Source organism: Limanda limanda, chromosome 16 (assembly GCF_963576545.1).
Source record: "Limanda limanda chromosome 16, fLimLim1.1, whole genome shotgun sequence".
Classification (NCBI taxonomy): Eukaryota; Metazoa; Chordata; class Actinopteri; order Pleuronectiformes; family Pleuronectidae; genus Limanda; species Limanda limanda.
Window position 1 is genome coordinate 440,227 of NC_083651.1, and position 23,142 is coordinate 463,368.

Below are 23,142 nucleotides of genomic sequence, written 5' to 3' on the forward strand. Positions count from 1 at the left end.
TAAACCCGGCTTCTAGAGACGAGTCCGTGAAGGAAACGCAGCAGCACCGGTCCGATCCGTAAACCTGACTCCACCCTTTCCTGCAGAACTCCCTCTGAACTTCCTGGCGGCGCTGAACGACGTGCAGGTGTACGAGAAGGACGAGGCGCGGTTCGAGATCGAAGTGTCTCGGGTGGCGAAGAGCTTCCGCTGGCTGAAGGGCTCGCAGGAGCTGCAGAGCGACGCCAAGTACCAGATCTCACAGGAGGGCAACATGTACGTTCTGGCCATCCAATCGGCCGCCTACGAGGACGAGGCCAAGTACATGTTCGAGGCCGAGGACAAGAGGACGACCGCCAAGCTGGTCATACAGGGTAACGCCCTGTTGTCTTTGAATGCTCCTCTGGTTGCTCCTCGAGTAGAATTCATAAAATACATCCAAAGAAACATCACTTGCTCTTTGTTTGAGGCGTCCTTTCAAAACTGTGTGTGCGTGTTTTTCAGGAATCCGTCTGGAGTTCGTCAAACCGATCAAGGACGTGACGGTGAAGGAGCGGGAAACGGCCGAGTTCAGTTTCGAACTCTCCCATGAAAAAATCTCTGTAGTTTGGTACAAAAACGACGTCCGTCTTCTTCCCAGCAAAGTGGTGCACATGTCGGATCAGGGGAAGATCCACACGCTGGCCTTCAAGGAGGTCACCATCGACGACACGTCCATGATCAAAGTGGAGGCCATGGACAAGACCGTGACCGCCATGCTCACCGTCATCGGTCAGTGTCGCAGAGAAATATCCAGCTTCCATTAAAGATGATTCAAAAATAGCTTTAACATGAAACGCTGTGGTTTCCCTGCAGAGGGCGACCTCTACTTCACCACCAAGCTGCAGAACTACACGGCCGTGGAGAAGGACGAGGTGAAGCTGGTCTGTGAACTGAGCAAAGCAGCCGCAGACGTCAAATGGTTCAAGGACGGACAGGAAGTGACTCCGTCCAAGAACATCGCAATCAGCACGGACGGGAAGAGACGCATCCTGATGGTCAGGAAGGCGGAGAAAGCAAACACGGGATCGTACACCTGCGACTGCGGCTCCGATAAGACGACAGCAAACCTCAACATCGAAGGTAAAGGAGGATTTCATTCTTCTGTTTTTTGACAGTGTACAAAGGAGTTCTTTCTAAAAGTGAGTCCGATTCGTGGCCGTGATGTCATGAAGACGTTTGTGAACCGGATGTTTTCTCCTGCAGAGCGCGACATCAAGGTGGTGCGACCTCTGTACAGCGTGGAGGTCACAGAGACAGAGACAGCCAAGTTCGAGACGGAGATTTCAGAGGAGGACGTCCACGGGAACTGGAAGCTGAAAGGAGAACCTCTGCACCAGTCGCCTGTGAGTCCGACTCCAGCTCAGCACCCGGCTCGGGGCACAACAAACAGTTTGAGTGAAAGTTTGTTTTGTTTCAGGACGTTGAAATCAAAGAGGAGGGAACCAAACACATGTTGATCCTGTTCAACGTGCGTATGGACATGGCAGGGGGCGTCGACTTCTGTGCAGCCAACGCCAAGTCCAACGCTCAGCTCCGGGTCAAAGGTGACACATTCACTTCCCTTGATGTGGTCAGATCAAATTCTATTAAAGACCAAATATATATATATGATAAAAATGTTTAAACATCCATAATATTATTGAACTGATTTCATTATTAAACAAACAACTTTCTGTTTATTTGTTTCTACTTTTAAAACCACGACACCTCATCACATACCAGTGTCATGAGTCTGTCTTTGGCCAATCAGCTGCCGGGTTATTTTTGACTCGTCAGTCTTTATCTGAAGTGAGATGCTGCTCTCTGATTGGTCGAGCAGTGACACCACTTCTACTGTCTCACAAAGCTCCGAGCGGCGTCCATTAACCACGTCTCCTTGTCCCTCAGCTCGCTCCATCGGGCTCACGCGTCCCCTGCAGGACGTGACGGTGACGGCCGGAGAGACGGCGACCTTCGAGTGCGAGCTGTCGTACGAAGGCATCGAGCTGCAGTGGTTCCTGGGAGGAAAGAAGATGGAGGCCAGCGACCGGGTGAGAGCCGTCCGAAAATACGTCTTTTACTTTATCATTTCCTCGTCTGTTAAAAGCCTCAAAGTGTGTTCTCACTTTTTGCAGTGTGTGCGTTTTAGAATTTGTTTTCAGTTTGGAAAGTTTTACAGTGAAAGTCAGAACTGCCACACTCTATAAAAACACAGTTAAAATCTCATGTTTTATCTTTTTTATTTTACTTCACAATTATTTAAAAAAAAAAGTTTATTCATCACATAATGAAACACAAAAGGCAGACTTTTTTACAGTGTGTGGATTTTAAACGTTTTTTAAAGATGAGGAATTATGTTTGATTGAAGAAGATGAGTTTCCTTCAGACAGACAAAAACTTACTAGAATATTATTTTAACTTCAAAATCAGGTTATAAAAAATCTCTCAAGGTTTTTAGAATCAAGTTTTTATTTTTTTCTCTAAAGTTTAAGTTTTTTACTGAGAGCTTTCCTTGGTAAGTAGATTTTTTACAGTGTTGGACGCTGCTGCAGTTAAAAATAACTTGAGATAGGAGAGCAGCTGTTATCATCAGAGTCATAAATAGAACAACTACAACAAGTAATCATGGCCACTGAGGCCCCCCCCCCCATGCTGTATGTTCAAAAGTTATTTACAGTGTTGCGTCCTCAAGAAGATCGGAGAAGATGAATCAGCTGATTCTGATCAATGATTTAAAGTAGAAACTCAGTTTGACTCTTTGACAAAACAAATGGTAGAAAATAAACATTGAATCATTTTCACCGTTTCCTGTTTTATTATCGATCGATTCTGAATCTGGATTCGACACAAAGATCTGAAATCGCTCTTTCAACATTTCGATTTTATTATAGCAGCAGAAAATGGAGATTGTGCTTTTTGAATTCTAGTCAGCCGGCGTCTGATCACAGCATCGAGTCAATGAGCAACACGAGTGTGTGAGTCTGACTGTTGTTCTCTCCCGGCTGCAGGTGAAGACCCGTGTGGCCGGGCGGGTTCACGCTCTGACCGTCAGAGACGTGACGCTGGCGGAGGCCGGCGAGGTCAAACTCACCGCCACCGACTTCCAGACGCAGGCTCAGCTCATCGTCAGGGGTGAGTCCTCGAACGCCCCGCGGCCCTGAACGCATCTCAGACAGGTGTGTTAGTGGAAATCATCTGATGTCCTGTGTGTGTGTGTGTGTGTGTGTGTGTGTGTGTGTGTGTGTGTGTGTGTGTGTGTGTGTGTGTGTGTGTGTGCTCAGAGCCAGCAGTGGAGTTCACGCAGCCCCTGGTGGACCAGACGGTGGAGGAGGAGGCGACCACCACGCTGGAGTGTGAAGTTTCCAGAGAGAACGCAGAAGTTCAGTGGTTCAGAGAAGGACAAGAGATCCGGAAGACCAAGAAGTACGACCTGCTCGCCGACGGCCGCAAGAGGGCGCTAGTGATCCGCAGCTGCACGCCGGACGACGCCAAGATGTACACATGTGACACCAAGGAGTTCAAGACTTCCTGTTTCCTGGAGGTCACACGTAAGCACCAAACGTTTTTATTTAACATTTGCTTCCACAGCTTCACTTCCTGTCACAGAGAACCTGTAACAAGGTTATTTATTCTAATATTCACCTATTTATCTTCATTTGGAAACAAGGTAAGTCAACTAACACTGGATCTATTGTTAAATGTTAAAAGGTCTTTATTTTTATATTTTTGTGATTTATTTACAAAGATGTTCAGGGATTTAACTTCCTTACATTCACATATAGTTTGTTTTGACTAAATGGAGTTTTACAGTGCACAAGGTGAATAATCTGTAAAGGTATATGAACTAAAAGTTCAGAATTTTAATATCATTTAAAACAGATACAATTTGTCCACTTCAGTATTTAAAGTAAACTAAAAATATATGATTTGCTCAAACAAAACGGTTTTATGTAGAATCGGTCTCTGCTCCGTCATGTGACTTCAGCTCCAAGAAAACAAAGTGATACAAACTCAGGATTTGAGTTTAAATTTTAAATGATTTGTATAACTGAAGAAACAGCTGATGTCCGTGTTTGAGTCTGTGGAACCTGAAGGTGTCTCCTCGTGTCTCCAGCTCCACACGTGGAGTTCACCAAGCCCCTGAAGGACGTGGAGGTCAAAGAGAAGGAATCTGCCAAGTTTGAATGTGAAGTGTCCCGCGAGTCCGCCAAGGTAAGCCCCGCCCCCATCCGTCACTCCGCCCCCCGACCATCAGACGTGATCCCACGGCGGTAACGCCTCCTCTCTCTCACGCCAGGTTCGATGGTTCAAGGACGGCAGCGAGATCAGGAAAGGAAAGAAGTACGAGATGGTTTCTAAGGGGGTCCAGAGGATCCTCATGGTCCACAAGTCTGTGTTCGACGATGAGGCCGAGTACGAGTGCGACGCCAGAACCTCCAAGACGTCCGGCCTGCTCACCGTCACCGGTCAGGACTCCTTCCATCTTTAGGCCTTCTGCTGAGGAAGCAGGACTCAGGTGGAGACGCTCACCTTCTCTTTGTCTTCACCTTCACAGAGGAGGCCGCCAGATTCACCAAGAACCTGTCCAACGTGGAGGGAACCGAGACGGACAGCGTGAAGATGATCTGCGAGGTGTCCAAGGCTGGCGCCGAGGTCACGTGGTTCCTAGGAGAGCAGGAGCTGCCGGAGGGAGGACGCTACGAGCAGATCATGGACGGACGCAAGAGGATCCTGATCATCCAGGACCTGAGGATGGAAGACGCCGGCGAGTACAACTGCCGCCTGAGTCCGAGCGTCAAGACGTCGGCCGCGCTCAAACTGAACGGTGAGGGACCAGAGACACTCCGGTTAGAGGAGAGACGTCCTCAAACGGACATCAGACCAAACTGATCTTCTCTCTCTTCTCCCCCCCCCCCCCCTCAGAACTGGCAGCTGAGTTCATCGCTCGTCCTCAGAACCAGGAAGTGGTGGAGGGAGAGAAAGTCGAGTTCGCCTGCTCCGTTTCTAAGGAAACGCACGAGGTGAAGTGGTTTAGAGGAGATGAGGAGGTGGAGTCCGGGGACAAGTACAGTATAATCAGTGAAGGAAAGAGACGGGCTCTTATTGTGAAGGACTGCAAACTGAAGGATGAGGGCGGGTACGTGGCGCTGATCGGAAGCGTCCGAGCGTCAGCTGACCTGCTGGTCATCGGTAAGACTCCTCCTCGCTCTTATTCATGGTTCTGACAGATCCAAGGTTCGAATTTAACGAGTCTTTACTTTGCTGTAGAAAAACTGAGGATCATCACGCCCATCAAAGACACGGAGGTGAAGGAAGGAAGCGAGATCGTCTTCAACTGTGAGAGCAACACGGAGGGAGCCAAGGCCAAGTGGCTGAAGAACGAGGAGACCATCTTCGAGAGCAGCAAGTACATGATGTCTCAGAGGGACAACGTCCTGTCTCTGAGGATCCGAGACGCTCAGAAGAGCGACGAGGCCGTGTACACCGTCAGCCTGGCCAATCACAGAGGAGAACAGGCCAAGTGCAGCGCCAGCGCCAAGGTCAAAGGTAAACTCTTCTCTCTCTGTATTCCACCTGCTTGTTGTTATCAAACCTCTCTGCGTCATGTTGGAACCATGTTTCTAGTTTAGTTGAATCTTCTCTACATTGAATCACTGATCGTCTCTGAGGCGTCGCTCTGGTTTTGTCTGACTTGGTTTCTGCGTCTCCTCAGCGGAGAAGCTGAAGTTCCTGGAGCCAATCGAGGACATCGAGACCCAGGAGAAGAAGACCATCAGCTTCACCTGCAAGGTGAACCGGCCCGAGGTGAGCGTGAGGTGGATGAAGGCCGGCGTGGAGCTGACGCTCAGCAAACGCGTCGTCTACCGAGCCGACGGCCTCAAGCACACGCTGACCATCAAGGACTGCGTCATGGCCGACGAGGGCGAGTACACGGCGCTGATCGGAGACGTGAAGTGTGCGGCGGAGCTGATCATCAGCGAGGCGCCGACCGACTTCACCACGCAGCTCAAAGACCAGACCATCACCGAGTTCCAGGACGCAGAGTTCGTCTGCAAGCTGAGCAAAGAGAAGGCGTCGGTCAAGTGGTACAGGAACGGACGTGAGATCCGAGAAGGAGCCAGGTAGGAAACAGACTTCACTGATCTTATCATTTTAAACATATTCAAAGTCAAAACATTGTTCATACTCGACAAGCAGCAGAGATGTATTCTGAAATTAATATGAAGAAAAAGAAACAGACTTTAAATAAAGATGGCCGACATGATGCCTTGTCGAAAGTGAAGCCACATCCCCCTGGTGGCGGATCACGATTCTGATCAGTTTGGTTTTATTTCGTTATTTGATGATATCAAATCAGACTTTGTTGTGGGGTCGGCAACCGATGGTCGTTATTTCCAGTTTGTGTTTCTGCTCCGATGAGAAGAGGTTCAGGTCAGTAAGGTGTGTTCAGCTTCATGATGAAGGGTTCTGGTTCTCAGATATCACATGGAGAAAGAAGGGAACGTGTGCAGACTGATCATCAAGGTGTGCAGACCCGATGATGAATGTGAATATGCTTGTGGAATAGACGAGAGAAGGAGCAGAGCCAGACTCTTTGTTGAAGGTAAAGTCTTCAGATCTCTTCTTTTAAAAACCTCCGAGGTCAAACCTTCATGTCTTCACGTGTGACTGTTTTTATTTCCTGTCCCACAGAGACGCCGGTGGAGATCGTCCGAGCGCCACAGGACGTGTTCCAGCCCCCGGGCTCGGACATCGTGTTCGAGGTGGAGCTGAACAAGGACCGAGTGGAGGTGAAGTGGTTGAGGAACAACATGATCATCGTCCAGGGAGACAAGTACCAGATGATCAGCGAGGGCAAAGTCCACCGCCTGCAGGTGTGTGAGATCCGACCTCGAGACCAGGGCGAGTACAGGATCGTCGCCAAAGACAAAGACGCCAAAGCCAAGCTGGAGCTGGCGGGTGAGTCCACGCGGACACGTTTCCCGACGACTCTTTTCATTAACACAGTTTATTACGGTTCATTAACCAGAGGATTGTTTCCTCTGCAGCTGTTCCCAAGATCAAAACCACCGACCAGAACCTGGTGACGGACGCCGGGAAACCCTTCGTCATGAGCGTGCCCTACGACGCGTACCCGCGGGCCGAGGCTGAGTGGTTCCTGGAGGGATCCAGTCTTCCCGTCCAGAACATCGACACGTCCGCTGACAAGACCGAGTTCCGTTTGAAGAGCCCGGTGAAGGGCGACCGGGGCCGCTACCGAGTGCTGATCCGAAACAAGCACGGCGAGGGCGAGGCCATCATCCACCTGGACGTGATCGGTGAGTCTGGGCTCAGCTTCATGATGCTGCTGGATGTCTGTGGACCTTTCTTTACATCCTGTTGATGGTTTGCAGACGTCCCCGGAGCGGTGAAGAACCTGAGAGTGGTCGACACTGCTAATGGAGAGGTCAGTCTGGCGTGGGAGGAGCCTCAGAGCGATGGTGGAAGCAAGATCGTTGCTTACGTGGTGGAAAGACGAGACGTGAAGCGTAAGACCTGGACGCTGGCCACAGATCGGGCGGATGCTCTGGAGTACTGCGTCGGCGGCCTCCAGAAGGAGGCGCTCTACCTGTTCAGAGTCTGTGCACGCAACCGAGTCGGGAGCGGACCCACGCTCGCCACCGAGGACGCCGTTCAGGCCAAGAACAAGTTCGGTGAGTAACAACCAAAGGTTCTCGCTTGTCTTCACACATCTTGACACGTTTATCCAAATCAAATCCTGAACATTTGTTTCCTCAGACGTTCCTGACGCTCCAGAGAACGTCGCCGTCGCCAGCGTGAACAAGTTCGGTGCCACCGTCACCTGGGCGCCGCCCAAGTTCGATGGCGGCTCTGAGATCACGGCCTATGTGATCGAGCTGCGCGACAGGACCTCTGTCAAGTGGGAGGCGGCCCTGGTCTGCAGCGCCGCCGACCTTTCGGCTGCACTGAACGACGTCGTGGAGAACAAAGAGTACATCTTCAGAGTCCGGGCAGAGAACAAGGCCGGCGTCGGCCGAGCCAGCGCCGCCACGAAGCCCGTGAAGATCATGGATCCCATCGGTGAGTGAAAACCAGCTGAGCAGTTTGGAACCTGCTGTCTGTAAAACACTCAGCGGCTCGTTTCATTGGATGCTTTGTGTTCCGGCTGCAGAGAGGCCGAGCCCACCGCAGAACCTGAACCACAGCGACCAGATCAGCTCCGCCCTCAGTCTGACCTGGGAGACGCCCACCAGCAACGGCGGCAGCATGATCACCGGCTACATCATCGAGAAAAGTGACGAAGGCAGCGACAAGTGGCTCCGCTGCAACGCCAGGCTGTGTCCGGATCTGTCCTACCGGGTACGCCACGCAGCCGCAGCCGCAGCCGCAGCCGCTGCTCACATGCTCACTGCTGCAGGTCGAAGCTTCAGGTCCTAACAGCCTTGATCTTCCTCTTCAGGTGTCGGGTTTGAAACCGGGTCAGAAGTATTTCTACAGAGTCTCAGCTGAGAACGCTGCCGGCCTCTCCGATCCGGCCAATCAGGTCGGGCCGCTGCTCGCTGACAACCCTCACGGTACGAGAACCACGACTCATCTCTACACGTCCAGTGAAAACTGTTTTAAAGACCAAGAGTTTAAAACCTGGTTCAACTCAACTTTCTTTTCAATCTCATGTCAAATGTCAAATGTTATTGATTCAGTAAAGTTATAAAACGTCCTGTTGATGGCAGCCACACGTTGAACCCACTGTTCTCTGAATGATTCTGGGATGTATTTCTCCTCAACAGTCGGTCCGACCTTTGACCTCAGCGCCTTCAGGAACGGCCTGGAGGTCATCGTCCCTCAGCCCCTGACCATCAGGGTCCCGATCAGCGGGTACCCGACCCCCGTGGCCAAGTGGACCTTCGGAGAGAAGGAGCTGACCACGGCGGACGAGCGCGTCGCCATGGTAACCAAGCCCACCTTCACGGAGCTGACGGTCGCCCCGAGCGTCCGTCCGGACAAAGGCAGCTACGCTCTGCAGCTGGAGAACGACGTGGCGTCCGTGTGCGGCGAGATCGAGGTCAACGTCATCGGTAACGAGTCACTCCAGAATGAATGTTTCCTAATAACTAGTGACAGTAAATAAAGGAAGTCCACTCTGATGTTAGTTCCTCAATAATCTCCTCTTTGAGTTTTTATTCAAGTAAACTAATTGATTTCTTCTTCACCTTTTTTCCCAGCATGCCCCAGTGCTCCGAAGGACTTCAAGGTGGCTGAGGTGACACGTCACCACGTCCACATGATGTGGGAGGCGCCCGAGCACGATGGAGGAAGTCCTGTGACCCACTACCAGATCGAGAAGAGAGAAGTGTCTCGCAAGACCTGGGCCAAGGTCCGTCCCCCAGTGATGATGTCACACAGAGCGTTTCTCTCAGTGATGATGTCACACAGAGCGTTTCTCTCTTTGATGATGTCACACAGAGCGTTTCTCTCTGTGATGATGTCACACAGAGCGTTTCTCTCAGTGATGATGTCACACAGAGCGTTTCTCTCAGTGATGATGTCATACAGAGCGTTTCTCTCTGTGATGATGTCACACATAGTGTTTCTCTCTGTGATGATGTCACACTTTCCACGTCACGGTCAAACTTCATCGTTAAAATACTGTTGTTATTAAACACGGTGTTTTTCCAGGTGGCGACTGGCGTGCTGGACCTGGAGCACACGGTGACAGACGTGATTGAAGGGAAGGAGTATCTGTTCAGTGTCATCGCCTGGAACAAGTGCGGCGCCGGCGAACCGGCGTACATCGACGAGCCCGTGAACGTCTCCTCTCCTGCCAGTGAGACCTTCTTCATGTGTCTCTGTGAGAGCTGACATTTCTTCTAATAAAGAATCTGGTGAACATCCTGTTTTTGTTTCCCCAGCTGTTCCTGATCCTCCTGAGAACCTGAAGTGGCGTGACAAGAGCGGCAAGAGCATCTTCCTGTTCTGGGAGCCGCCGAAGTACGATGGCGGCGCCCACATCAAAGGTTATGTTGTTGACAAGTGTCAGCGTGGAACCGATAAGTGGGAACCGTGCGGTGACCCCATCCCTGAGCTCAAGTACGTCTTTGATCCACGGTTTGGTGAATTACTGTTGTTGTGTTTGTATAAGTTGTGAGTGAGTGTTGTGTGTATATTTGTGTATAAGTTGTGTATAAGTTGTGTGTAAGTGTAGTTGTGTTCTCTCAGGTTCCAGGTGGGCGGTCTGATTGAGGGTCACTGGTACGCCTACAGAGTGCGAGCGTTTAACAAGCTGGGCGCCAGTCGTCCGTGCCGAGCGACGGATGAGATCCAGGCGGTGGACGCTCGAGGTGCGTGAGCTTCTTCATTACTCTTCATCTTCCACCAGCTGATTCCATCAGAGACAAACAGGAAGGAAGCTTCTTGCCAAACTAAACGAATCAGGATCAGGTTAATGAAGAAGGATCTGGAGCTTTATGGATCCTGAGCAGTGATGGAATCAAAAAATATGAGATCAGGTGTAAAAATGATGAGTTTCAGGAACCAATATTAAAATATTATTTTCTGTAATGTCTGCAACAGAACCGCCAGAGATCCAGCTGGACGTGAAGCTGCTGGCTGGTCTGACCACGAGAGCCGGGACCAAGATCGAGCTTCCCGCTGATGTCAAAGGAAAACCCGATCCCCGCGTGAAGTGGACCAAGGCCGACCACGTCCTGAGAGCCGACAACCGCATCGCCATCGACACGCAGCCGGGACACTCCAAGCTGTCCATCGCCGACTCCACACGAGGAGACACCGCCACCTACATCATCGAGGCCGTCAACACGTGTGGACGCGCCACCGCCACCATCGACGTCAACATCCTTGGTGAAGACTCACATCATTATTTATTCTCTGAACTTAATATCACGCAGAGAAGTGAAACTCAACCATTGTTCTGAAGAAAAGAACCAGAAACTCGAAAACAAATGAAAAGTCTGAGCTGGAAGGAGAAGGTTCTGAAACTGACCTGCAGCTTCTGTCCGTTTCTCTGCAGATAAACCTGGACCTCCTGCTGCCTTCGATATCTCTGAGGTCACCAACAGTTCCTGCCTCATGGCCTGGAACCCCCCCCGAGACGACGGCGGCTCGGCCATCACCAACTACATCGTGGAGAGTCGTCTGACGGACAAAGAGGAGTGGGTGAAGCTGTCGGCCACCATCAAGCACACCACCTTCAAAGCCTGCAAGCTCAGCGCCATGAAGGAGTACGTGTTCAGGGTCAGCGCTGAGAACCAGTACGGAATCGGTGCTCCTGCAGAGCATGTGCCAATCGTTGCAAAGTATTCCTTCGGTAAGTTTCTGTTATCTAACTCGTTGATAAAAATCATCAATAAAAGGTAAAGAGCCAATGACAAATCTGATTATTTCCCTCCCGGTTCAGATCCTCCTGGATCCCCGACCCGAGTCACACCCTCTGAGGTCGCTAAGGACGCCGTGACGCTGACCTGGTTCGAGCCGGACGAGGACGGCGGCAGTCCCATCACCGGATACTGGATCGAGAAGTTCGATCCTGAGAGCGACAAGTGGATCAGATGCAACAAGCTGCCCATCAAAGACACAACCTTCAGGGTGAAGGGACTGCCCACCAAGAAGAAGTACCGCTTCCGTGTCCTGGCTGAGAATCTGGCTGGACCTGGGAATCCCAGCGTGGAGACCGACCCTGTCCTCATCAAAGATCCCATCGGTCAGTCCCTCACACTCACTCTGCTGACTCCGAGGTTTCAAATCTAGAAAAAGAAACTAAACTGGAGATCATGAGATCAATACGAGGGTGGGGGGGTAGTCGTTGGATCATTCGTAACAGAACTGGGAACTGTTTGATTATAAAATCTGTCTCTTCTTCAGATGCACCATGGGCTCCTGGTAAACCTGTCATCAGGGACATCGGGAAGACCTCGGCGCTGCTGGCCTGGACCCGGCCGGAGCACGATGGTGGAGCCAAGATTGAAGGCTATATCATCGAGTTCCAGAAGACTGGAAGTGAGGAGTGGATCCGGATCGCAGAGGACATTCCTCAGACCGAGCACCAGCTGCAGGGTCTGATGGAGAAGCAGGAGTACTCCTTCAGAGTCAAGGCTGTCAACAAGGCCGGCGAGAGCGAAGCCAGCGAGCCCAGCGAGCCGGTGGTCTGCAAGGAGAGACTCTGTGAGTTCATCACCATCAGGGTTCAGGTGGAGGATCACTGGGAGTCAGTAAGAGATGAAAGACTCAACACTGTTTTTGTTCTGTTCCATAGATGCTCCCTCAGCTCCTCAGTGGCTGGAGGTGACTAACATCACCAAGATCAACGCCGCCCTGAAGTGGCAGGCGCCCAGCAGCGATGGAGGCTCGCCCATCACCAGCTACGTGGTGGAGAAGAGGGACGTGAGGCGGAAGGCTTGGCAGTCGGTGGACACCACCGTCAAGGAGCTCAAGTACACCGTGAGCCCTCTGAACGAAGGGTCGCTGTACGTGTTCCGCGTCGCGGCGGAGAACGCCGTCGGGACGAGTGAATTCTGTGAGCTGGAGGACGCCGTGCTCGCCAAAGACACGTTCAGTGAGTTCAGTGTCAGTGCTTTTGTTTCTCAAGACGCTTTCAGGCTGATGAACAGAGGACACAAGCGTCCGGGTCTGTGTCTCTGGACGTCTTCGGAAACCTTTCCTTCAGGTCTTTGTCCCGCCTCCTGCTGCTCTTCAGGCTCCACCCCTTTCCTGAATGTTCCCCACATGTTCCTGTTGGTGTGAACAGGAACCTGGAACCACACATAACAATAAATATGATGGAGACATGTTTGACTCCACATTAACGTGAACAAAAGATTAGCTTGAGTTAACTCATCGATGACTCATCAAACTTTAATACATTTTCCCTCAAATAATCCTGATCCCAAAGTCTGAATGTTCTGAGAAGAAAAGTAATGTTTGTCATGTTCTCTGCAGCCACTCCTGGACCTCCGTACGCTCTGACGGTGGTGGAGGTCACCAAGAGACACGTGGAGCTGAAGTGGGAGGCGCCCAAGAGCAACGGGGGACGACCGATAACCAAGTAAGACTCGAACCTCTGTCCAGCCACATTCACATGAGACAACGAGGAAGAACAGAAGCAAAGAAGAGGCCACGAAGCGGCAGCTGTAAACCCTCTTCCACGTTTGTTCCTCAGGTACGTGATTGAGAAGAAAGAGAAGTTGGGAACTCGTTGGTTGAAATCCTGCAAGACTCCAGACAAACAGACTCAGTTCAAGACCACGGATGTAGACGAAGGGTCGGAGGTTCAGTTCCAGGTCCGAGCAGAGAACGAGGCCGGAGTCGGAGATCCCAGCGAACCCACCGAGGTTCTCACCATCGAAGATGCAACCAGTAAGAGATTCATCCTGAGGAACTTGTTTTGTGTCCTTGACTAAACAGATTTGAGTTGAAAGTCATTTGTTGAAAGGTCAAGTCACTTGTCCAGTATCAGTATTTAACAGAAAGCATATTTTCTCCCTCCAGGCGCCCCGTCTCCTCCTCTGGAAGTCGCTGTGCCGGACGCCAGCAGGGAGCACATCAACGTCACCTGGAAGCCTCCCACCAAAGATGGCGGCTGCCCGATCACAGGCTACCACGTGGAGGTGGCCGAGGCTCGTCCGGAGCTGAAGTGGCTCCGGGTCAACAACAGACCCGTCAAAGAGCTCAAGTTCAGGATCGACGACGGAATCAAACCCGAGAAGAAGTACGTCATCAGAGTTCGTGCCATCAACTCTATCGGTACTAGTGATCCATCCGAGATCTCCGACAAGGTCTCCACCAAAGATCCAGACTGTAAGTATCTTCTCTGTTTATTGAAATGGGAAAATGGAACTCTGAAAATGAACCTTGAACAATAATCCTGTCCCCTCATCTCAAGGTGCTCCAACTCTGGACTTAGAGGCACAGGACGTGGTCGTGGTTGAAGGTGAGAAGCTGCACCTGAACATCCCCTACAGGGCCATCCCCACCCCCAAGATGACGTGGCAGAAGGACACGGTGGAGTGCAAGGCCGGCGAGCGTCTCTCCATGACCGTGGAGATGAACAGCGCTCACCTGGAGCTGCTCAAGTGCACACGTGCTGACGCGGCTGCGTATGTCATCACGCTGGAGAACAGCCTGGGAACTGCAACCGGAACCGCCAACGTCAAGGTCATCGGTGAGTTGTCCTGACTATGAACGTGCTGCAGAACTAAGACACACATCTCGTCACGTGTCTTCAACTTGTATCAGTTGTTGAACTGAATTCTAGTTTGTAAAACTGTGTTCATCATCGACGATTCGTCCTTTAACTTGTTTCCTGAATCGCAGGACTCCCCGGGAAGTGTAAACACATCACGTCCAGCGACGCCACTAAGAACTCCTGCAAGGTCAGCTGGGAAGCCCCAGAGGACGATGGCGGCACGCCCGTCCTCAGCTACATCCTGGAGCGCCGCGAGGCCTCCAAGAAGACCTACATGCCTGTGACCTCAGGAGAGAACGTCCTGACCTGCTCCGTCAAAGACCTGTTCATCAACTGCGAGTACTACTTCAGAGTGAAGGCGCTCAACAAGGTCGGAGCTGGAGAATATCTGGAGCTACAGAACCCGGTCATCACCGAGGAAATCAAACGTAAGTTCAGACGGATAAGACCAGACCGCAAGACCAGTGATCGGTGATGTAATCCAAACCACGTTAGCATCCGGATATTAGCTTTTAGCTCAAGTACGATTTTACTTTAGAATCTTTAGAACTAATTATAATCAACTAATACTTTTCAAAACATCAGTGTCTTATTGTCAAATCAATGCAAAGCGCTGGAAGTTTTTTGACGAGATGCATTTTCAGGAATTAAAAGTTAAACAAATAAAAAAAAAGACAGAATAATTGAACCTTTATAAAGTGTGATGGTCAGATATTTATTTTCTGCCTCATGTGGATTCCACAGAGAAACCAGACCCTCCCATCCAGGTGGAGGCGCTGGACCCGACGTCCAAGTCCCTCACGGTCACGTGGAAAGCTCCGGACTCCGACGGCGGCTGTCCCATCCAGGGCTACATCGTGGAGAAGATGGAGAAGGATGGCGACCGCTTCGAGAGAGTCAGCCCGAGCCTGGTGCCCGGCCTGAGCTTCGTGGTGACAGACCTGACGGAGGACACGGAGTACCAGTTCAGGGTCCGAGCCGAGAACGCCGCTGGAGTCAGCGAGCCGTCACGCAGCTCGCAGCTCGCCAAGGCCGCGGATCCCGTCGGTACGAGGAACTACAAGCGTTTTACTAATGAAATCAAAAAGGGTTTTTTAGCTCCGAACATTATTTATTGATTTATTATTTATTATTTTAATTCTAAACTCTTGTTTTGTTTTCAGAAAAACCAAAGGTCACGCTCCACGCCCGTGTTCAGTCCGGTTTGTGCATCAAGAAGAACGAGGAGATCCGTATCGACGCCTTCATCTCCGGGTCTCCGTATCCTAAAGTCACGTGGATGAGGAACGACGAGGACGTGACCAAGGAACCGACCAAGAGCATCGTTCCTGTGCTGAAGAAGAAGAAGAAGAGCAGGACCAAGGTCAGAGTCAGAGACGTGAGTCACAAGAGTCACAACCTATTTCAGATTTCAGATTTGAAACGTGGACTTTGGTTCCTTCAGGTTCCAGAACCCGAGCAGGTGTTTGTGTCTCCGCTGCGTGAGCGTCTGGGTCTGGATCAGACTCAGAAGGGTCAGACCGCCCTGATGATCCGCGAGGCCACCAGACTCGACCACGGGAACTACACCATCAAGGTGGAGAACACTCATGGCGTCGCCACGGCAACCTGCATTGTCAACGTCCTCGGTAAGACGGAAGTTTATTTATTTATATACTATAAAATATAATATTATTTTCACAAAGTACAGATGAGTCTCTTATGTTAAAATATTTGAATCTTTAACAGGAACAAATGACTTTTACAGTTTATATATAAATCTTTATACTGAATGTCGATTTTCTAAAAAGTGAATCGAATTGAAACTTGAAATAAATCCACAGAAGATCAGAATCTAAACTTTCTTTATGTTGACCTGACGCAGACAAACCCGGCGCTCCGATAAACTTCACCTTCGATGACATCAGAAACACGTCAGTCATCTGTAACTGGGAGGAGCCTGAAGATGACGGCGGCAGCGAGATCCTGAGCTACTTCCTGGAGAAGAAGGACAACAGGAACGACCAGAGCGACTGGATCACCGTCAGCTCCACGCTGAAGGGAACCAGCTGCACCATCACCAAGCTCATCGAGGGGAAGGAGTACGTCTTCAGAGTCTCAGCGGAGAACAAGTTCGGCCTCGGGCCGCCGTGCGCCTCCCAGCCGCTGGTCGCCAAGAACCAGTTCGGTGAGTCACAGCAACTCAATCACAAATCTCACATCAAATCACATTTCAATTTCTAAAAGTCAAAAGAAAAACGTGTCTTTTTGAATCCCCCCCCCCCCCCCACGTTGTGTCCTCCCCCTCAGACGTTCCCGACGCCCCCAACACGCCACGAGTCCACGAGGTGAGGGCGAGCTCCGCCCACATTTCCTGGCACGAGCCGAAGGACAACGGCAGCCCGATCCTGGGCTACTGGATCGAGAGGAAGGAGGTGAACAGCAAACACTGGACCCGAGTGAACCGCGCCCTGCTCAGCTCTCTGGAGGTGAAGATCAGCGGCCTGATGGAGGGACTCACCTACGTCTTCAGAGTGTGTGCGGAGAACCTGGCCGGGCCCGGGCCCTTCAGCGAGCCCTCAGAACGCACCCTCGCCATGGACGCCATCCGTACGTGTTCATCATCAAGTTTGAAGAAAGGACGAATATCTTTGTTATCTTGTGAACCCTGAGTTAATGTCTCTGCCCCCCCCCCCCCCAGTGCCTCCTGGTCCCCCGACGCCATGGATCGTAGACACCGGGAAGAACTCCGTGGTGGTGGCGTGGAAGCCGCCGCTGTACAACGGCGGAGGAGACATCCTAGGGTACCACTTGGAAAAGGTGCAGAAGCTTCAGGATCCTCAGCTCACGTTTACAGAAAGCGTTGATCTCTTCAGTGTCGTTTGGAGACAAATGAATCTTCAGGGTTTGATGTTCAACATCTGACTTGAACCTTTCTGGTCCCAGGTTTTGGCGGGAGAGAAGAACTGGAGTCGCAGCACCGAGTTCAGGTGCAAGGAGCTGACGTACACAGTGACAGGCCTGACCGAGGGAGCCGATTATTACATCAGAGTCATCGCCATCAACGACGCCGGCCCCGGAGCGCCCGGCGTCACCGAGCCCGTCACCGTCATGGAGCCTCAAGGTGAGAAGGGCAAAGAATAAGGAAAGAGGAGGTGTTCCTTCAGGTGGAATTGTTTGAAGGTCTTAAGAAAAGAAGCATGTTTTTCATACCTGTCGCTGCCTGTGTCTTGCAGTTCCTCCCGCGGTGGACTTTGATGACTCTGTGAAGAACGGCGTCTTCATCAAGGCGGGCGAGTCTCTGAGGCTCCCGGCCGTGGTGACTGGTCGACCCCAGCCAGAGGTCAAGTGGGCCAGGGACGAGGGCGAGGTTGACAAAGGGAGGATGATTGTGGAGACAGAGGGAAAGAACAGCACTTTGTTCATCAAGAAGACCGTCAGGGCCGATCACGGAAAGTACCAGGTCTCTGGAACCAACAGCAGCGGAACCAAGACGGCTGAGACCAGAGTGGACGTCATGGGTCAGTGTCTCAGGAACACACACCAGCTTTCATCTGCTCAGACCTGTGAAATACTCTGAACGCTGAGCGCACCAATGAGAATCAACTGAAACGAACTAACCAGGTAACGCTTCATCGTACTAGAGGAACTCTAAACCTCTCTGTGTCTCTGTAGATGTTCCTGGACCTGTGGTCGACCTGAAGACGGTGACTGTAACCAAAAAGAACATCACCCTCACCTGGTCCGACCCCTTGGACAACGGTGGCAGCGACATCGTCGGCTATGAGGTTCTGAGGAAAGATGCCAAGATGAAACTCTTCCGCCAGCCCATTGAGGTAGCTTCCTGTAAGTGTGATGTCCAGGGCCTGCTGGCCGGGGAGGAGTACGACTTCAGGGTCATCGCCAGGAACAAGTATGGTGATGGAGCTCCTGCTGACCTGGGACCAATCCTGGCTGAGGATGCCAAAGGTGAAGAATCTTTACAGACTGTGGTGTGACAGAATACTGGTGACCTGTTGAAAGGATTGCTCAGTTTGACCAAACTCTCTGAAACTGTTTCAGGAACTCCGTCTGCCCCCGAGAAGCTGCACTACACCGACAGAAGCATGAGCACCATCGCTCTGGCCTGGGAGCCGCCTCGCACCGACGGAGGAAGCCCCATCGCAGGCTACTATGTGGAGAAGATGAGGTCCGATGGAACAGAGTTCGAAGTGGCCAACCGCAAGATGTTCACAGAGTGCTGCGGAACCCTGGAGAACCTGTCGGAGAACCAGGATTACCAGTTCCGTGTCATGGCCGTGAATGAGGTTGGGAACGGAGAACCTTCCAAACCAATCACCGTGAAGATCATGGACGATGAAAGTACGAAGCTTCCTCTTAAAATCCTCATGATAAAATGTTAACTTTTTTTTTTACAGAGAGACAGAAAATATGAGTTTTGGCACAAAAGACCAAATTAAACAAATACTTGTCGTCCACAGTCGCTCCTGTGATCACGATCCTGAAGTTCTTCAAGAGGAACTCAATCATCGTGAAGAAAGGTTCCGCCATCGACATCCCAGCTGAGGTGAAGGGACTTCCTCTTCCAACCTTCCACTGGATGAAGGACGACGTGGTGCTGGAGAAGCCGGAAGGAGAGAAGATGACAATAGAAGCTGAGGAGGTGAGAAGAGTTAAACAATCAGAAAGGTTTATGTAACTATTATTTGCTCAGCTGCTTTCAGGTCTGTTTGAGAAGCAAACGACAAACGACATGTTTTAAATCTTCAGGTCAACAAAACAACTCTGACAACAAAGATTGCCATCCCACAAACCATCCGGCCGGACAAGGGCAACTACAAGCTGGTGGCTGAGAACTGCTTCGGCAAAGCTCAGCAGGTCATCAGAGTGGAGATCCTCGGTAAGAGAAACCATGAGGAGCTTTGAGGATGAACGTTCGAATGTCCCACAGTCGTCTTCAACATCACTTTAACCCAAACCTGTGTTTTCAGACCGACCTCTTCCTCCAAGGAACCTGGTGGTCTCGGACATCAAGGCGGACTCGTGCTACCTGACCTGGGACGCCCCCGAGGACAACGGTGGCAGCGAGATCACAAACTACATCCTGGAGAGCAGAGACGCCAGCAAGAAGAAGTCTGACTACGATGTGGTCACCGTCCACCTGATCGACAGGAGATACGCGGTGAGACTCACGAACATTAACATCTGTTCGTTCTTAGATTTGACCTTTTCATGTGAACACGTTTGAATTAATAACAAATAAATGTTTACTTGGGTAGAAGTGAATATAATTAGTTTAATAACTCAAACCTTTGTCTCTGGTCTCCACGCTCTTGCTATCTGGAAAGTTATGATTAAAAAAAACTATAAAATCAAGCTTTACCAACAATGTATGAGTGAAATTGTAGCATTTTGATAATATTTCATCACATCCTGATGTTCTGCTCCTCAGGTTCACAAGCTGGACCTGAACGGTTCCTACCAGTTCCAGATCAAAGCCGAGAACAAGTTCGGCGCCAGTGACGGCTGCGAGTCAGAGAAGGTGCAGCTGAGGGATCCCTTCGGCCTGCCGGGACCCCCCCGCAACCCCAAGATCATCGCCGCCACGGCGACCACCATGACCGTGACCTGGGACCCGCCCCTGGACAACGGCGGCTCCACCATCCAGGGCTACTGGCTGGAGAAGAGGGAGCGCGGCGCCATCTACTGGGGGCGTGTCAACCGAGCTCCCGTCACCAAGCCGGCGGTGAAGGGTCTTCAGTACACCGTGCTGCGGCTCATCGAAGGAACCGAGTACATGTTCAAGATCGCCGCCTGCAACGCGGCCGGGGTCGGCCCCCCCAGCGAGGCCACGGAGTGCCGCCTCACCGAGGACCCCTGCAGTGAGCGCCACGTTCAGACACTCACATGTTCTCAGACATTATAGAGTTATTCATGAATTGGATCATGTGATGACAGTTAGTAATCTGACCTTTGACCCTTCTCTCTAGACCCTCCCGGCTCACCTGGAGCCCCCGAGGTTAAAGACAAGACCAAGAGCAGCGTCACGCTCAGCTGGTCGCCGCCAGACAAAGATGGCGGCAGCCCCGTCAAGGGTTACATCATCGAGGTCCACGAGGAGGGCTCTCCCGATTGGAGGAGGGTGACCCCCGGCGAGAAGCTGCACCCGTCCACCGAGGTCACCGTGCCCGACCTGAAGGAGGGCAAGAAGTGCAAGTTCAGGATCTACGCCGTGAACGCCGCCGGCAGCTCGGAGCCGGCGCGGCTGGCGGACGTCCTGGTGCAGGACATCCTGAGTGAGAGTCACACGCTTCACACTGCAGGACCTGTTGATATCATTTATATATACTGTATATATTACATTCATATTCAGTTAATGTGTCACTGATATTTCATCTGTACATAAACAATAGTTACTCTCAAACCAAAGTTTTATGCTGAGGATCTGAAACACAAACCCGTCCTCTGGGTCTGGTTCACGTTGTAGAAACATGAGAACGTTTCACAGATTCACACGAAGCTTTGAGCTGAAAGATGAAACGTGAATGAGATCACGTGGGATTAAATCTGTTTGTCCCTCAGTCGAGCCGAGCGTGTCTCTGGACCTGAGCGCTAACGACCTGATGAACTGCAGAGCAGGAACAGCCATCAAGATCCACGCCACCATCTCCGGACGCCCGGTCCCCAGAGTCACGTGGACCTTCGATGGAACCGCAGAGACGGAGAAGAAGAACGAGATCCACACGCTTCCCGTGGACTCAGAGGTCAGACTCTGAGAATCATACATTACATAAAGGTTATTTAAGATATTTAAAACTTTCTAACATCATGCTGCTTTTACCTCAGATCTCCTCCACCGACACGACCTCTGTGGTTATTATCCCAGCGTGCAAACTGAACCACAGTGGCCGATTCATCATCAACGCTGAGAGTGCGGCTGGTCACAAGGTGGTGAAGGTCCGAGTCAACGTGCTCGGTACGTGAAGATTCAAAGATTCAAAGAGTGAAACGCAGCGTGGATCACGAGACTGTGACACTAAAACAAATGAATCTACTGAGTCTGCTTCTCTCTTGTGTCGTGGATCCTCAGACCTGCCCGGACCCCCCCGGGAGCTGAAGGTCAGCGATGTGACCAGAGGAACCTGCCGACTCACCTGGAGAGCTCCCGAGTGCGACGGAGGAGACCGAGTGAAGAGCTACTTCATCGAGAAGAAGACGCTGACGGGCAGAGCCTGGACCAAGGTGTGGCTCCGCCCCCTGCAGCACAGTGAACTCTGAGCCGAGCGCTGGTTGACAGTTAACGTGTGAGACTTGTTGTTTCAGGTGAACCCAGCCTGTGCTGCTCAGTCCCTGGTGGTTCCAGACCTGATGGACGGTCAGGACTACCTGTTCCGCATCCGGGCGGAGAACCGCTTCGGCTTCAGTCCATTTGTCGAGACCCTCGAGATAACCAAAGCCAGAGATCCCATCCGTACGTTTCCTTTGGCTTTGATATGACGTCAGAGAAACTCTTCAGACAGTTCCTCATGACGTGGCCTGTTTCCATGTGTGTGCAGATCCCCCTGATCCTCCCACCAGGCTGAAGATCCAGAACGTGAGGAAGGGCACGGTGACTCTGACCTGGAAGGCTCCGAAGAACGACGGCGGTTTACCTGTGACTCACTACAGCGTGGACCTCCTCTGCTGGGAGGCCGGCCGCGCCGAGAAGGAGTCGTGGAGGAGGTGACTGAGTGACAGATGGATTTGGTTTCAGTTTTGTGACGATGATATAAACCTGAAGTTGAGCCGTTTTCAGTCCGATCTGGTTCTTAAGAGATGTTGTCACGTGTCTGCAGGTGCAACAGGAGAGACGTGGACACCACCAGCTTCAAGGTGGAGGATCTGACCGAAGGAGACGAGTACGAGTTCAGAGTGATGGCGCACAACGAGGCCGGAGCCAGCCGACCCTCCACCACCGTGGGACCCATCGTCATCCAGGACCAGACCTGTAAGTTCATCCACACTGGAGAGGTGCATGATGGGAAATCCAGAATCCAATATTTTGGCGACATTTTCACTTGTATCACAAATTTGTGTTTACAAGTGAAAAGTCCAAATGATGGAATGACCTTTTAATTGAAATCGGTTTATAAATATTAGTTTTTTCACAGTTTAAGTTGAATTCCATTCGATATGAATTATTTTATCTTTATAGTAAATTGAGGACTTTATCACTTTGTCCTCAGGCGCTCCGTCCATCGAGCTGAAGGAGTTCATGGAGCGCGAGCAGGGCAGTGACATCAGCATCGTGGCCAAGATCCACGGCTGTCCCTTCCCCACACTCACCTGGCACAAAGCCCCCCCCCACCAGGCCGACGCCAAGGTGGAGGTTCAGTACGACGAGCACATCAACAAACTTGTGTCGGATGAAAGCTGCACGCTGCTCATCCAGCAGGGCAAGCGCCCGGACACCGGCCTGTACACGCTGGTGGCGTCCAACAGCCTGGGCAAGGCGTCCAGGGAGATGAGGCTCAACGTGCTCGGTAGGAACAAAAAGATCAGATTGGTTTCCACTTTCATCCACTGAACAGATTCATAATGAAGTGGTGGAGATAGGTGGCCTCTGGTTCGGGTGGTCTCTGACCTGTTGTTGCTTCTCCAGGTCGACCAGGTGCTCCCTCTGCTCCCATTAAGTTTGAGGAGATCGGAGCGGAGAGGATCACGCTCTCCTGGCTCCCGCCCAAGGACGACGGAGGCTCCAAGCTCACAAACTACGTGATCTGGAAGCGGGAGGCGTGCAGGACCAACTGGGTGCCTGTCACCAGCGAACCCAAAGACCGGATCTGGACGGTGGAGAGCCTGATGGAGGGACACGAGTACGTGTTCCGGATCATGGCCCAAAACAAATATGGCGTCGGAGAGCCGCTGGACAGCGAGCCCGAGGTCGCCCGGACCCTCTACAGTGAGTTTAAAAGTGATGGTAG

General features: G+C 51.5%; 1 protein-coding gene across 1 annotated transcript in view; it reads left to right on the forward strand.

Annotated features, from left to right (window-relative positions):
• The window catches only part of ttn.1 (titin, tandem duplicate 1), a 148,380-nt gene that overhangs the window by 63,046 nt on the left and 62,192 nt on the right, over nt 1-23,142 (forward strand). Inside the window, 59 exon segments of the mRNA XM_061089000.1 lie at nt 87-353; nt 484-750; nt 835-1,101; nt 1,225-1,364; nt 1,439-1,565; nt 1,909-2,051; nt 3,009-3,132; nt 3,282-3,548; nt 4,115-4,212; nt 4,298-4,466; nt 4,556-4,825; nt 4,924-5,190; nt 5,269-5,547; nt 5,714-6,122; nt 6,480-6,604; nt 6,694-6,960; nt 7,050-7,319; nt 7,395-7,694; nt 7,780-8,082; nt 8,174-8,361; nt 8,462-8,576; nt 8,790-9,077; nt 9,225-9,376; nt 9,679-9,826; nt 9,912-10,089; nt 10,219-10,340; nt 10,573-10,860; nt 11,030-11,326; nt 11,417-11,719; nt 11,881-12,180; nt 12,272-12,571; nt 12,955-13,060; nt 13,175-13,371; nt 13,504-13,812; nt 13,898-14,176; nt 14,329-14,628; nt 14,945-15,247; nt 15,364-15,569; nt 15,645-15,828; nt 16,065-16,367; nt 16,490-16,789; nt 16,881-16,999; nt 17,126-17,303; nt 17,416-17,700; nt 17,855-18,148; nt 18,242-18,541; nt 18,661-18,842; nt 18,950-19,079; nt 19,171-19,361; nt 19,632-20,061; nt 20,170-20,475; nt 20,762-20,943; nt 21,026-21,155; nt 21,270-21,421; nt 21,503-21,650; nt 21,736-21,901; nt 22,015-22,166; nt 22,405-22,701; nt 22,821-23,120. Of these exon segments, the coding sequence (XP_060944983.1) occupies nt 87-353; nt 484-750; nt 835-1,101; nt 1,225-1,364; nt 1,439-1,565; nt 1,909-2,051; nt 3,009-3,132; nt 3,282-3,548; nt 4,115-4,212; nt 4,298-4,466; nt 4,556-4,825; nt 4,924-5,190; nt 5,269-5,547; nt 5,714-6,122; nt 6,480-6,604; nt 6,694-6,960; nt 7,050-7,319; nt 7,395-7,694; nt 7,780-8,082; nt 8,174-8,361; nt 8,462-8,576; nt 8,790-9,077; nt 9,225-9,376; nt 9,679-9,826; nt 9,912-10,089; nt 10,219-10,340; nt 10,573-10,860; nt 11,030-11,326; nt 11,417-11,719; nt 11,881-12,180; nt 12,272-12,571; nt 12,955-13,060; nt 13,175-13,371; nt 13,504-13,812; nt 13,898-14,176; nt 14,329-14,628; nt 14,945-15,247; nt 15,364-15,569; nt 15,645-15,828; nt 16,065-16,367; nt 16,490-16,789; nt 16,881-16,999; nt 17,126-17,303; nt 17,416-17,700; nt 17,855-18,148; nt 18,242-18,541; nt 18,661-18,842; nt 18,950-19,079; nt 19,171-19,361; nt 19,632-20,061; nt 20,170-20,475; nt 20,762-20,943; nt 21,026-21,155; nt 21,270-21,421; nt 21,503-21,650; nt 21,736-21,901; nt 22,015-22,166; nt 22,405-22,701; nt 22,821-23,120 (13,467 nt within the window).